The 16605-nt window shown below is 34.2% G+C and overlaps 1 protein-coding gene across 1 annotated transcript in view; it reads right to left on the bottom strand.

Annotated features, from left to right (window-relative positions):
- Positions 1-489: 489 nt before the first annotated feature.
- LOC148942588 (FAD-dependent oxidoreductase domain-containing protein 1-like) overlaps positions 490-16605 on the bottom strand; it is a 51741-nt gene continuing 35625 nt past the window's right edge. Inside the window, exons 2-4 of the mRNA XM_089102310.1 lie at positions 10829-11547; positions 5723-5882; positions 490-657 (exon numbers count right to left, since the gene is read on the bottom strand). Coding sequence (XP_088958436.1) covers positions 490-657; positions 5723-5882; positions 10829-11547 — 1047 coding nt within the window. The remainder of the gene's footprint in view (positions 658-5722; positions 5883-10828; positions 11548-16605) is intronic.

Here is a 16605-nt window from a genome sequence, read left to right as displayed (position 1 = left end):
TTCCCTTTTGATTCAACATGGAAGAAGAAAGTTTAAATATCATGTAAGAAAGTTATATATTGTTTAAAAAAAATATTCTTAAGCATATGACTAATAGTTAACATTTTTCTTTTTCGGGTTCCCTTTTGATTGAACATGGAAAAAGAAAGCTTAAGGATCATGTAAGTAAGTTATATATTATTTTTAAAAAATGTTCCTAAGCATACGACTAATAGTTAACATTTTGCTTTTTCAGGTTCCCTTTTGATTCAACATGGAAGAAGAAAGCTTAATGATCATGTAAGTAAGTTATGTAAGTTATGTAAGTAGGTATGTTTCTCCTCACCTTCGGTTGGAAAACTTTTTTTTACTCAATTTTTGATCGTTTTTCAAATCATGACCAGACCAAACCGCCAGGGATAGCTTCACTCTATCAAGGTCCTTGATGGTATACGATAAAGAAGTATAAAAAAGATATCATTAAATTAGTTAGATTGGCTTTTGAAAAGCTTACATGGGACAAAACACATACCTTGGCTCAACTGGAACGGGAACAACAAACAATCCATCACCACCACCAATTCCCATCAGTTTGGCCACTTCCCCTGATGCATGCCCAGCACATATGACTGCAACTGCAAATCTTAAGGGATAAACCTTCCCATCTTTTGTTCTTACCTATAAAATGCATTAATATTATTACTCAACTAAATCCCGAATATCCTATTCAGCTTAGAATAGTGTAGTAAAGTTGACTAATTACGTCAGAATTTGATTTTAGTAAAAATATTAAGACGCGATATACAAAATGCAAAGTTTTGAAATACCACTTTCTATTAAGATAAAAGAGTACATCCTGGTATGTGTAGCCTTGAATAGGAAATTAAGAAATCACCACTTAATACATTTTCCCAGATTAGAAGTTATCAAGAAACCGCAGGCAGAAACAAATCGTATGCAAAGCTATCTAGCTTGCCCAAAAAATTATTATCTCTCTTTGGCGAATAAGATGGTTATTAAAGCTAAAAAGAATTAAATTTGCAACCAGCATATCGTAAAAATGAATTTTTGGAGGACAAATGAAGGCTAGAAATGTCGCGCCAAACTTGATTAAACTAGTCTAAGAATCAAACTTAAAACACAGTGCTTTTCGAACACTAAATAAACACTTTTGGACGGAGAAACTTGAATAATTTCAAACAAATAAAGGTTGTGATAATAGACAACTCCCCGCCCCTTAAGACATGGAGGAACTTTGGGAACATAAAGGAAACATAAGGAACATTTTTGATTGAAAAACGTAGTGAATAAGACAGGAAACATATAAATATAGGCTTAGAAAACACCTATTGTACTGATAAAGCCGAAAAAAACCTGAAAAAAACCTTAGGCTTCACTGAAGTAAATAATAAAAAAAAAATAAAAAAGGGGTTCAAGTTAGAAATATAGTCCGTGACTACTAATAGATTTTTTAGTAGCCAGACGGTGGTGAAGTGAAAGAAATTGAATGGAGTCGGCTAGACTTCGATATACGTGCATACTGAGCTGACCGAACAAAATTAGTACAAGATTTGTGTACTAAATTAGTACAAATAAGTAGCATATTATGCTAGGGAGACACCTAGTGACCACAGGTGTAACCCTGGCCGTGATTAAATTGAAATACTGAAGATATGCTTCAGGCAGAGATGGAAAAGTATGTTCTTGATGTGGGAGTCGTATTTGGAAAAGCGACTAGCATGGCATAAAAAAAAAATAAAAGAAGGTACCTTAATAGCCTAAATGACACAAGTTGAAGTCAAAATTTAAGGCAGGACTACTAAAAGTTTGGAACGTTAAAGCGAAAACAGTAATATCTCTTATATGTCTTAAAATAAATTACCGTACGTAACAAAAAAAGAAGGCAAGGATATATTCCTTGTAGTAGGGCCACATTTTTGAAAAGGGAAAGAGCCCAAGAGAAAACACGTGTGTTTAAAAATAAATAAAAAAGATCGCACACGCAAACAAAGGCATGAAAAAAGTTATTAACACAATTTTTTTAGCAGAAAAATGCATGTTTAACTTCAATTTGGAAAAGAAACGAAGCGAATATTCGCCTGCTCTTGTTATTTTATAATGAACATACTTAAAAAGCTGAGTCTAGGCGAAAGAAAACAGTACATACACACCTAGAAAAACATCAATAGCAGCTGGGCTAGCAGTGCCCCCCCTCTCCCTGCCAGGCGAAAGCAGCTCAGGAAGTCAATCACCCACCACTAATTAAATTTCAGTGACAAGGGAAACTTGATCCTCAGAGCCAGTAATAGCAAGATAATAGCTTTCCCCGCCTCGGATTGCTCACCAAGGGTTTTTTGTTGCGCCACAGTCGGTACTTCACATGTCCAGGGGGACTAACCCCCCGGTAATGATTTCGGTATCCATTAATGACTACAGCTCAATCACACTTGGCTCTGCATTTGACATAATAGCCTACCTCATGATCATATCCTGGGTAGGTTTACCACTGGCTGGACTCTGATTAAAAATACCAGAAGTAGGCCCCAACTGTACCTACTACTATCAGGGGGACCACAAAAAAGTTGTCAATTCGGCCCTGAATTCAATTCCTATCAGAACCTAGCTTTAAGCCAGGTTCTAACAGACAGGCGGAAACAAATAATTGACGTCGTTATTTGAAATCTGACTGATATGTCTAACTGAAAGTGAAATTCCCAAAATGCTCTTAAAAAAATTTCTTCGTCTAAGAGAGGTAGGCATCTCATTTTAGATAAAAATTTAATACACGTACCAAAAAAATAGTACCTATGATTCACCAGTGCATACGCACTAAGCTTTAATTTATTTTGAACACAACTTTGTTGACCAGACAAACAACTCTGATCAAAAAAGGAAATGCACAGAATATTCGCCAACACGATAACGATTTTTCTTTTTCGGTAAAATGAAGCAAAATCGGTTGCCAAAGGGAAATTTAACTCCTGACAGAACCTAGCCTCAAGCTTATTAAATGGGATATCTTAATATACTTTCACAATACTGCTCAACTGTAACACAGAAAAGAACACCAGAATCTTTAGTAGAGCAGATATTTTTCCTCTACAGGATCAGATTGGCAAATGGGATATCTTAATGAACTTCCACAATACTGCTCAACTGTAACACAGAAAAGAACACCAGAATCTTTAGTAGAGCAGATATTTTTCCTCTACAGGATGATATTGGCAAATGGGATATCTTAATATACTTTCACAATACTGCTCAACTGTAACACAGAAAAGAACACCAGAATCTTTAGTAGAGCAGATATTTTTCCTCTACAGGATGATATTGGCAAATGGGATATCTTAATATACTTTCACAATACTGCTCAACTGTAACACAGAAAAGAACACCAAAATCTTTAGCGGAGCAGATATTTTTCCTCTATAGAATCATTTGTCCATTTGCCAATCTGACACTATAGAGGGAAAATATCTTCTCCACTAAAGATTTTGGTGTTCTTTTCTATGTTGCAGTAGAGCAGTATTATGGAAGTTTATTAAGATGTGAGTTTTATTAATTTGTTTGCCTTTTGTTCTTTTTTCTCTTGTTGCGTTGTTTTTAGTCTTTTCTTTTAGATGAATGAATTAATTTTTTTTCAATTTTTTCTTTTCTCTTTTTTTCCCTTGATGAAAACTCCCGGATGTGGAGCTGAAATATTCGGAAGTTTTTTGACTAATTAATGTTATGTCGTTTTTTTTTTTTTTTTGTTTTTTTTTTTTTTTTTTGCTCGTTGTCACAGCTTTATCTAAATTAAACCCATTTTTCTCTTTTAAATTTTCGTAAACAGTAGGCTATGTTATGTTTTTACCAGAGCGTATACAATGCTCTGCTTGTTTTAAAAAACAATCCCTCCCGATACTCCTAAACACAAGATATTCCTTTTTCTCACGATATGGATTTTCTAATCCCGTGATCGCACAGCAAAAACTAAATAAGAGGTACTGGGAAACTACTACTATTGCCAACAACTCACTGCAGCACCAAGCCGCCTGAGGAACAGTTAACCAATATCCTCCTCCATCCCAATCTATTCAGAGCCTCCCTTTTTACATCCCCCCCAAGAAGTTCACATTTCCCTAAATCATTACTCCCACACCATTCGGGACGAACTGCTTTTCGTTTGGCCCTACAAGGTTGGCAGACAAGAACTATCTTTGACAATCTGCCATCCTTCATCCACAGAACGTGTCCTAGCTGTCTCAACCTTTCTCTCACTAAAATTATGCAAAGCGAGATTAAACCACATTTTTCGTACAGCTTACTGTTTGAGATACAGTCAGTCAATCAGGTACCCAAAACAATCCGTAAGCACAAACTTCGAAATTATTGTCTCCTCATTATATCTTTTGATTGTGTTTTTTTTTAAATGATTGATTGTACTTCGTTCTGTTTTCTTTTCTGCTGATTACTCCATCAGTGCTGTAGTTTTACATTTATGACGGACAATAAATCTACACATAAGATATTATCGGCCAGAGAAACAAATTATTCAACGTTTTTTTCGGAAAGGAAACAAACTGAATACTCGCCCATAAAAAGACATCTGTATCAGGTGGATAGAAACACAGATGTCAAAGCAAAATTCAACTCCCGTCTGAACCTGGCTTGAAGTTAAGTTCTGATAGAAGACGGTAAGTTCTGTCAAGTAATTCCGACTACGCGATGTTGTAATGTGTAGTCTGATGTGGAACTTAAGTTACAGTTTTAAGTTCTTAATATCGTTTAACTCCCCAATAATTTCAATCCAGGTGAATACATAGATAGCCCACAGTTGACAATATCATAGCATAGATTAATAAGCTGTTAGTGACCCCCCCCCTCTCCCCCCCCCCGAAAATTTTCTAATGGAAATATCTAAGGACCGATTAAGAAAATACATCAAATATTCTTTCCCCTCCACTAATAGGTTTCAATCCAAAAAGAAGCAAAATCCTAGGGTGCATCCGGTTCAGTTTCTCAACATTTTCTTTTTCTTTTAATACATAAGAAATTATTCTTTTATACATAAAATTATTTGTATTATTTATAAAACTGAATAAAAAACTTGGAGCTCACCCCTTTTCTGCTATCCTTTGTCAAAAGAAAAACTACTACTAATACTACCAGAACTCACTACAGTCCCAAGCCTCCTGAGTCCAACACAGCTGCGCAGACTCCTCCTCCACCCCATCCCATTCAAGGCTTTACTCTTTACTCCCTTCCAAGAGTTTCCCTCTCCCCATCCTATTCGGGAACGACTTTCCTTTCGTTTGGCCGCTGATGAATGGCCGAAAACCACAATCTTTGGCAATCATTTATCTGTAAAACATGGCATACCGATCTCAACCTTTCTTTCATCATAGCTCTAGAGAGTGGGATCGAACTCTATTTTTGTTTGTTAGGTTTTGTTCCTCATACCCTTCAATTAAAACAGTGTGCCTCAAAACTGTATATTCGGAAGAGAAATAGGACACGCGAATTTCATGCAAAATTTTCTACTTTTTCATGCCAATACTCGGATGAAACTAGAGCAAGTTTCTATTTGATACAACCCGATTTATTTGGTAAATTTTGCCAAGTAAACTATCAAAAATACGGTCTGAATCATCAAATTTAGATGTGTCTACAAAATTCGAATCCTGTTAGAATTGCTCATAAAACTATCAAAAATAAAAATTTGAATTAACTGTCCCTAGTTTACTACTACTACTGCAATTACCCGTAAGTCTCGCGGAGCTCTTGACTCCATAATTTCTTGTCCTGAATAGTTAGCACCAAGGTGTAAGTCTTCAACGCCCACAACTTCTCCTTCGACGTACTCGGTGCCAAGATAGTGATTTTTCCGACGCAATGCGGATAAAAGACTCCATGGATCAAACCTTAAACGGTTAAAAAACATTTAACATACACAGAAATAAAAACATCTTACAATAATAGAAGATAAAGTAGGTATGCCTGCTTACCTGATGGTACCTGCTTTTGGTAGACCATGGAATTGTTTTGATAATTGGTGGTCTTTGATTTGAGCTTAGCTCCTTGCTGGCCACATTTCAGTATTTTTGTTTGTCTATGGTATATGTGAAACAAAAATCATAAATCTTACCCTATATAGACTAATAATTGACTATGGCTGTCGACTCTAAGCTCTCGAATAATAGCATGTTGCTATGCAACGGGTACCTAAAGCGAGTTTTCCTCAGCACAATGATTTGGGTGTCAGGCACAACCTAGTAAAGAATGAACCATAGTCCATAGCACACATAAATTTAACATATGTTTTGAAAAAAAAACTTCAAGGAAGAATGGCCATTTGAAGCTAATTCAGGAATAATAGCCTGACTCTTATTTCTACTACTATTACTACTAACAACGCACCGTAGAGCAAAGCCGCTTAAGGCCAACACATCTACGGACGCTCCTCGTCCATCCTAATCTATTCAAAGCCTAACTCTTTACACCCTCCCAGGAAGTTCCCATATCCTTTTAGTTTTTCCTTAGGACTTCCTTCCACCCCAAGCGCGGACGACCTGCTTTCCATTTAGTCCTAGACGGATGGATGAAAAGGACAATCTTCGGCAATCTGCTATCCTTCATCCACGGAACGTACCCTAGCCATCTCAACCTTTCTCTCATTATCAATGGCGGATCCAGGGAGCTGGGGGGGGGGGGGCTGGCCCCCCAAGATTATTTTATGACATCCTCACTCCTTGCTTTTTTTATTTTTTTTACTCTTTTTTTAGAATAAATTTTCAATTTGGCTAATTATTGGCGCCCTTGTCACATTGGGCCTCCCAGGATTTTGCTCATTGGCACCCTAGTCACATTGGCCTCCCCCAGAATTTTGCTCATTGGCACCCTTGTCACAATGGCGTCCCCCAGGATTTTGCTCTTAAAGTACAAGTTTTTAAAGTACAAAGGACAGTGAAAATAAAACCTGATTGTTTTAATTGATCAAGTGAAAACTTACATAAAACATCTTTAAAAAGTAAAAAAAATTAACAAATCAATTTTTGAAAAAAATAATAAAAGAAAATGCAATTTCTGGTAGTAGCAGCTGTAACATTAAAAAAAAGAGAAGGAGTATGGGTGAAAATCAGTAAATAAAAGTTAAAAACACAAGACATATGACAGCTTAAGGATGTGTAGCTTTCTTTTGAAGGTGTAGCAATTATTGAATTTTTACAGACAAAGTGTTGTCAAGTTTAGCTAACTAGTTTTGATTATTCAAAACTAAGCTCAACGTGGCAACACTAATTCAGGCATGAATAGATCCAAGTTGGGCCCAGGACACAAAAAAACCTTTTATTTTGCTGTCCTTGGTAATCTAAAAATGTAGAGTTTTGGTAAATAGGCTCTGATAACAATGAAATTTGGCTTCACAATTCAGATTTTAAATTGTTTGTTGAATAAGGGGCATTCATATAATCAAATATTTGGTTCAATTCAAAGTTAAAAAACATTCCTTCTCCAACTACTAGAACTCTGGTTACTCTGGTTAAAAAGAATAAAGGACTGCAGCTTAAGCGTATAGCTGACCTTGAGAAGTCTAATTTGTCTACTTCTAAACCTTTATAAACGTATGACCAATATGCTCTTTTTTAAAGTTATTTCTAAGAACATTTTTCTAAAAATATATTTTACAAGCCTAGAAAGGCCACAAATTTTGTTTCATTTTCTCTTATTCAAAAAGAGTAATTTTCACATTTGTAAAAACATACAACCTAATTGATCTAATTAGGTGCGTTTAATTAAGTAGGCTATATTCACCTAATCGAGTGTTTTCTTTCTTGTTCTCTGTCTGTTATATTAAAATCTTGTTTTTGCTTTTGGGAGTTTTGTAAGTAGATAATTTCGGAGACCACACTGCCTTTCCATGACGATAAATAAAAGTTCAAATAGGGATAAAATCCTTTTAATAGACAGTGATGAAGATAACAGTGATAGAAATTCACAAAAATACCAGATATTTCGGTCACTAGAACTCACATCTTTCTAGAGATTCGGTCACTAGGTTTCTAGAGATTTCTAAGGAAGTCTTGGAGACAACTCGGGAGAAGGATGTTTTTTGTTCCTTACCATATGTACCCGGGCGAGTTTGGTTGAAAAACTGAAAAAAGTAGAAATTTCTTCGAATTCTTTGCTTTCAAGCTTCGACATTGTATCAATGTATACAAATATTGATGTAGAAGCAGCCGAAACTCTTCTAGAAGGAAAGCTGTCAAGAAATTTGGATTTGATTAGTGGCAAAACAGATTTGGAAGTTTCTGTAATTATGTATTTAGTAAGGTTGTGCAATAAGTTCTATTATTTTATTATTTAGAGGGGGGTATTTTAAACCAATAAATGGTTTACCTATTGGGGCCCCTTTATCCCCTTTATTGGCTAATATTTTTGTGGAGAATATTGAAACAATTGCGTTAGATTCATATTTTTTAAAACAAAATTTCTGGGGCCGGTATATGGGTGACATTATTTCAGTATGGGATTATGGGGAGGAGGAATTAAAACGATTTTTGGAACATCTTAATTGTTTGGGGGGGGGGGGATTTAAAGTTTACTGCTGAATTTGAAGAGAATGGGAAACTTCCTTTCCTTGATGTTCTTCTTTTGAAAAATCAAAATAGTCTGGATTTTAAAATTTACAGAAAACCGAAAAATAACAATAGATTTTTGTCTTATAGTTCCGGTCACGCTCGCCAATTAAAAATTGGTTTGATCATTTCTTTAACTGATCGGATCTTTAGTATTTGCTCTCCAAAATTTGGTGAGGAGGAGTTGTCTTTTCTAAGGAAAATACTAATAAGCAACATATATCCAGAATGGTTAATTAACCAGACTTTTTTCAAGAAGAAGAAAAAGGTTGCTAGAGGCTTCCAAGGAAGTCTTGGAGACAGCTCGGGAGAACGATTTTTTTTTTTCCTTACCATATGTACCCGGGCTAAGTAAAAAACTTAAAAGAATCTTACAAAGCAATGGTCTAAGGGTAGCTTTAAAGAGTAATAATACTTTGGGTAGTTTTCTAAATTCTGGGAAGGATCTAACTTCATTGGGGCAACAAAGTGGGGTTTATCAGATCCCATGTACTTGCGGAAGCTCATATTTAGGACCTACTAACCAGAATTTGGAAGTGAGATTACTACAGCACACAGATTCTTTTTATTTGGCGTTAGAGCAAAATTCCAAGTCTGAAGATTTTATTTCAGCCTTTTCAGAATATATTTTCAATTTTCCAGACCATTTTACTTCTTTCAATAACGTTTCTTTGATTTATAGAGATTGGAGTTTAAAGCAAAAAAAAATTTCGTGAAACTCTTGAAATAAAGAAAATCTTATTTAAGAATATAGCTTTGAATCGGGACACAGATGAATTTGGGCGGAACTCTATCTATGATAATTTATTAAAATCTGACAGTGTGAAGTTCAATTCACCCAATGTATTTGACCTCTGTCCAAATTCTATGTCATTGGACGCTACTGAACCGAATCCAAGAAGGTCAAAGAGAATAGCTTCCGCCTTTGCTTTGAAAAGAATTAGAGACTTAAACAATATGTAGTCTTATTTGATTTAATATATAAACTTTTGTTTTAAATTGTTTTAGTTTAGTTTTACTACTGATGACGGTCACTGTATATGTTACCGAAATATCTGGTATTTTTGTGAATTTCTATCACTGTTATCATCATCACTGTCTATTAAAAGGATTTTATCCCTATTTGAACTTTTATTTAGAGTTTTGTAAGAATATAACTAAGATTAGATCCTACATAATAACTGGCTATGCTTATGAACTACAGCTTTGTCACAGTCAAGTGATGTCATACATTGGGCACCCATAGACATCCTGCCAAACTAATTTTTGCTTGTCTCATTATACAGTAGGGTCCATTAAAATTGTGACTTTTTTTAGAATACATCAGATATTTGCTGTAGTTATATCAAGAGTAACTAAAAAGAATTTGCTTTAATGATTTTAAAATTTACAAAATTTAAAAATGTATGTATTTTTAAACAGATTTGAAGATATAGATTAGAAACCGAGTTAGGGTTTGGCAGCTCCCCTGAGTATAAAGAAAAATGCCACAAACAACATGGCTATACCTAAGGTACAAGATAATAATGAAATAAGTGTAAAGCGTTCGAATGTCAAAGGCCCAAGCAAGTGGGCAGAGGCAACAAAAAGCCAGCAAAGTGAATGATTTCCTTGCTAATTTGAAAAAAAACCACTCAAAATCAGCCAATTTTTGTATTCTGCCTGGGGGTATATCCAGACATTAGGTAGAGGGGGTTCCAATTCAGTTAAACAGGAAACACTTACAAGCAGATAGATAAAAAACAAATATCCCATTTAATTCCCCATTCAATGTTCATTTCAAATACAATAATCAGAACTGTCAGAACTTGGTGAAGTATTTATTACCATCTATTACTTACCCATCTGTCTGCACCAAGGGCTATTAAGTTTAAAACTTTGGTTGCATTTAAAATTAACGTAACATAGTATCTTAAACATTTGTAAAAGCACAAACATCTCCAAATCAGGGGCCTCGCTTTTGAAAAATAGCTTAGTTTTTGTATTTTCATTGGAAATTATCTTTTTTATATTTTGATTGAAAGAAGTTGGCCCCCTTCCCCTTTTTCAAAAATAAATTTTGCATCCCACCCACTAAATTTTCCCGGATTGACACCCCCTACTTCAAGTTTGAAGTGTTTTCATTCTTACTGTTTGTTTACTATATCACATAATTTGATTGTTTTTCTTTGAACTTGAAAAAAAAACCTCATTGCAATAATAACAAAAACAAAACGAAAATATAAACGGGTTACCATCCTTCATTTTCTAGTCCATAAGCACCACAAGCAACACCCTCGGTGCTGATCCATGGAAATTTCTCCTTAAGTTGTCTTGCTGTCAGCAGTGCTACTTTAGCACCAAAATCATTTTGAAGTGTCACATTCTCCATCAGTTGGCCAGCTCCTGATTCAGAGGCAAGATACAAATATCCATGGGGATGAAATTGAATTTCAGGAGGAAGTAAATCATCACAATTCAAATATCTATTTGCATTCCTCAAAAATTCAGCACCAAAAAGGGACATCTGAATATTTTCGGGAATACTAAATTGTTGACGAATTCCACCCACTGACAGTGTTGTTGATGCTTTTGAATAAGTCATATCCTTTTCAACAACGACTACTTCTAGCCCATCTGGCACACTTTCTTTCAACCAATAAGCTACTGAAGAACCAACAACCCCACCACCAATAATTACAACGTCACAATATCGTGGAATATCTGGATCAATATTATCAAATTCTTCCTTTTCCATAAGACCCATGGCTTTTAAGGTTCTTTCTACAGGGTTGGGAACAAGCACATTGGGTTCTATTTTGTTATCAACATTAGACTTCAGGAGCGTGAATTCGTCACCTTTTTTCTTATCACTAGTGTCACAGTATCTTCTGATCTGACATGAACTAGCAGATACAATTGAATATTTGTTAGAAAATAAAGGTGGAATTCGAAGTAGATGACGCATTTCAATCTGAAACAAGAGTGAAAAAAAAAAGATTATCTTAATACAATTCCACGAGATGAAATATAACTCAAAATCATTTACTCTTTAAAAAACTGGCAATAAAACAAAAATGAACTTAAAATAAAATATTCAGGGTATAACAAAAAGAAAAAAGAGGGATTCTTGTCCTGTATTTCTGTGTAGTGTACTTTAACTCCACTGGTTAATTTCAGAGACATATCTTGTAAGTCTCTAATCACTTAGTTTCATAAGTGTATGTCAGAAAGGAAAATCAAATAAACCCATTTTTTACCGTTGTTGTATTTACCTGTTATTGCTATTTAAAATTTGATCCAGTAAAAAGAACACAAAGGCTAAAAGCTTCTTTTATATAAAATTTTAGGTCAGTAAAATGAACACAAACTTTTTGGTCACAACATTTTTACAACTGAAGTCTCTGTTTCTCTTTAGTATAACCGTCATAGATTTCTAACATTTTTTTTATAGCCCTTTGTGCATGGACAAAATGGCATCCCATTAAAATTTTATTGTGATGAAAATAATGCTCTACCAATTATCAGTGCTGATTTTTTATAAAATGAAATGTTAAAAACTTCAAATAATATAAATTTGATCTATGATAAAAATCCTTTTTAATTGCAACATTTAATATAGAATGGAGTCAAAATCTACATAAAGAATTTAAGCAATCTGAATAGTAAAAGAGACGAAAAAAATTAAAAAGACAGTTCGACATTTACTTTACTGACAATACCCCAACCATAAATCAGACTAACAATCCCTTAATCCTATAAGGTGATAAAATATATTAAGCCTATCGAAAAGAAACAGCTTAAATCTTAGCATCTATAGATCCTACAACACCATGGAATAGCTTACCCCTACATAAATTAATGAACATGTTTCCTGTGAAGAGACAGAAAATTCAATAGGTTAAAATTCTGGAAGCTTATTTAAATTTCTAAAGAATCCTGAAAAAATACATCTTCCAGGGTACAACAGAATCAATACAATTAGGTAAGCCAAAAATTGGTCATGGTAGAATCTTCGAAATTTGATGTGTTCTTACCAAAACAAATCTACCCTTTAAAAAACAGACAAAACAAATAAAACATTTATTCTGGTCAAGAATTGCATTAAAATAACGAGAAAAAGAATAATTACTTTGCTATAGTTCTGCAGTAAAAAGTGTGCTTTAGTTTCATTGTTTGACATTTATTCTGAATTTTTATAAGTCAATCACATGACTATTAGTGCACGCCATAGAGGGTAGCCAATAGCCAGGGCCGTATCCAGGATTTTTGTTCAGGGGGGGTTTTACTAATTTTTGACTTTTTTTGGGGGGGGTTTACTAATTTTTGACTCATTTTCGACTAATTTTACTGATTTTTACCTAGGTTTTACTAATTTTCGACTTATTTTCGAGTCGGTCAAAAAATTTCGGGGGGGGGGGGTTCAAAACGGGTAACCCCCCCCCCCCTGGATACGGCCATGCCAATAACCCTGACTTGGTAAAACCAAAATGATTTCTGGATGAAATTTTTGAGCCAGTAAAAATTCTGGAAACTTATTTAAGTTTATAAAGAATGCTGAAAAAATTTCATCTTCCAGGGTACAACAGAATCAATACAATTAGGTAACCAAAAACTGGTCATTGTAGAATCTCCGAAATTTGATGTGTTCTTACCAAAACAAATCTACCCTTTAAAAAAAAAAAAAATAAATAAAACATTTATTTTGGTCAAGAATTGCATTAAAACAAAGAGAAAAAGAACAATTACTTTGCTATAATTCTGTAGTAAAAAGTGTGCTTTAGTTTCATTGTTTGACATTTATTCTGAATTTTGATAAGCCAATCAGATGACTATTTAATGCACGCCAAAGAGGGTAGCCAATAACCCTGACTTGATAAAACCTAAATGATTCCTGGATGAAATTTTAAGCCAGTAGAAATTCTGAAAACTTATTTAAATTGCTAAAGAATATTAAAAAAAATTCAACTTCCAGGGTAAAATAGAATCTATAAAATTGGCGAAACTTGCAATACAATTAATTAATTTTTGGTTTCAGATGCTATTTTTTATCTTGAGTTGCCTTTTCTACTTCAGCTCAAGATACTAAATTGATGCTAATTACTAAGCTGTCTGGGTCAACAATATGGCTTCATGGTATCTATTTTTGCAATATATTCGGTTCTCTCTTTAATGCAGAAACCCTCCTCCATGTTTTATGCTCTTCTTCTCTCACAAGATTTAAAACTTGTGATTTTTCATAATTCTCGTTTTTTATTTCAAATATGGCAAATTTTTTGTTTTAAGTTTTTGACTTTTTGTTTTAATTTTGACTTTCCAATTTGTTTTGGTAATACTGATCCAGCCTCAGGATCTAAAATTAATGAGCATTTGGAAAGAGTTAATATTAAAATGCATAACTTCAACAAACAACCAGAAAATATTCTGGTTATCTATAAATTTTTTGTTTTTTCAGAATTTAACAGACACTTCAGAATTTATTTTTTCACTATTTCCATTCAATGCATTCTACTAAGTTACTTTTCTATGGCTATTATGTTTTCTTTTCTTTCTTTTTTTATAGTAAAGTGTTGCTTTCTTCATTAGTACTGGATTAATTGTGTGCATTTTATTTTCTTATCTTTTCTTAATTTAAAAAACGTTTACAAAGAAGAATAAAGAGCTCCATTAAGCCAAAAATGAGCAAAAATAAAGTCAAATAATCTTCAAAGCGTAAAACTACTACAAATCACTATCAATAAATAAATGGAACTCAAAACGAAAATAAATTACAATAAATAGCCAAATCAAACTCAAAACGAGCAAAAATTAACATGAGTAGGGCTGATAGCCCCAATGCCTTCTCAAGACCAGAACACAATTTGCGGTTTACTGAAAAAAAAATTGACTGTGGATTGTCACTTAAATTGACATATACTGACATTTCTTCGTTAAGGTCTTGACAATTTTTCATTTATGAAATTAAGAAAGTTCAAAAAATTTCAAACGTATTTTTTTTTCTGTAAAGCAAAAATTATGTTCTGGTCTTGAGAAGGTATGAGGGTTATCAGCCCCACTCATGTTAATTTTTGTTCGTTTTGAGTTTGACTTGGCTATTTATTGTAATTTCTGTTCGTTTTGAGTTTCCTTTATTTATTCATAGTGATTTGTAGTAGTTTTATGCTTGGAAGATTACTTGACTTCATTTTTGCTCATTTTAGACTTAATGGAGCTCTTTACTTTTTTTCAAAAACTTGTCTTGTGGAAAAAGTTTCTGTTATTATTTTCTATTTGTTTTTTATTTTTATTCGCTATTTGTATATTGAAGAAACTTTCATCAATTTATGAATCCTGACCCAAACAGTATATTTTTATTTAATTTTAAAGCTTCTGAAGTAGACCTGAAAAGTAAAGCTTAATATCATTCCCAAAAGATTCCATCTATGCTCCTTGACAACCTGGATACACTTGCACTCTTATGAAACTCAGAGAGGAGAGAAAGTAACAAAATGAAAAATAAAATCAAAAAGGGTGAAAAAACGAGGATTTTGTCAGCCAGCGAACCATGAAGATGACAAAATATAAGCAAATATTTCGACAAGGACCTCCGCCAAGTCGTCCTCAGTGCTAAACAAAAAAAAAAAAAACGAAAATCTAACCTTTCGAAGTTTACAAAACAAAGACAGAACAGACACTCAAAGACACTTTATTTGTTTAAATTGTAAGAGCAGAAGTAGTAATAGTAATAGTTCCAGAAGTTTCAGACTGACAACTTCTATCGTCCTCGACATATTACTAAGGTGTTTTATTGGTAACCTTAAACACAAAGCTTCTTGATTTCTTTTAAAGCAATGGGCAAATTGCATCATTGTGGGGGGGGGTGACATCCCTTATATCTCTAAAGACATAGTTGCTGGACTGTTCTACTATGTTGAACAAAATGGCTGTCTCAAAATTTTGACTGGATGCATTGGAAAATGAATGGGCTTGAGAGAAGGACTGCTTGTTACTCTTAAACAGGGCACCAGACACTCACGCTGTAATTGCAGTGCAAGGAGGAGGACTCCCTCTTGATATATCTAGTAAAAACATTTTAAACAAGTAAATACAAAGTGAAAACATTTTAAATGTATTTGTTTTCAGTAAAGTGCAAGTTATATTCTGATCTGGAGAAGGCATGGGGGTTGTCAGCCTTGCTCATGTTAATTTCTGCTCATTGTGAGTTTTATCTGGTTATTATTGTAGGATTTAAATAAACAAAATACGTCTAAAATGTTTTAACTTTCATAAATTAAAAATTATTAAAATTGTAAGGAATATATATCAGTGTATGTATACTAAACTGACAATCCACAGCCATTTTTTTTTTTTTTTTTTGTTCAGTAAATTGCAAATAATGTTATGGACTTGAGAAGGTATGGTTGTTGTCAAAGACATAGTTTCCAGACCTTTCAACTACACTGAACAAAATGGCTATCTCAAAATCTGGATTAGATATGTTTTGAGAATTGATAGGCGTGGGGGAGCTTGTTGCCCTCCAATCACTTTTGACCAATAAAAGGGGCGCTAGCCCTTTCAATTTCTAATCAGATGAATCTTTTTCAAAGTTTCTACAACAACAAATGGCCATCTCAAAATTTCTATGAGACGAATTTTGGGAAATACAAAGTTTGGGGGGGGGGTATCCACCCTCTGATCACTCTGAATCCTAAAAAGGGCACTAGAACTTCTGATTACCAATCCAACGACCATCTCCGAAGTTTATAGGATCTTCCTTTCTATATACCTTATATGCCCCCAGGGCATAGCTTACCTTGTCCTGAGGGCTGTATGGAGAAGTGTCATCCTCAAAGACTTAATTTCCGCTCCTTTGAATTGTGTTGAACATAATGGCTATCTCAAAATTTTGAGTTGGGGAAATGGTGGAGGAAATGGGGAAATGTATTTGGGGAAATGGTGGGAGTGAGAGGGGGGTTAGTTGCCCTCCAATCACTTTCGACTATTAAAAAGTGCACTGGCCCTTCCAATTTCCAATCGAATGAGCTGTTTTTGC

This window comes from Artemia sp. Qi Xiang Cuo, chromosome 16 (genome assembly GCF_049724085.1).
Source record: "Artemia sp. Qi Xiang Cuo chromosome 16, ASM4972408v1, whole genome shotgun sequence".
In the NCBI taxonomy this organism is placed as follows: Eukaryota; Metazoa; Arthropoda; class Branchiopoda; order Anostraca; family Artemiidae; genus Artemia; species Artemia sp. Qi Xiang Cuo.
This window is presented reverse-complemented; position numbering and strand designations above follow the sequence as displayed.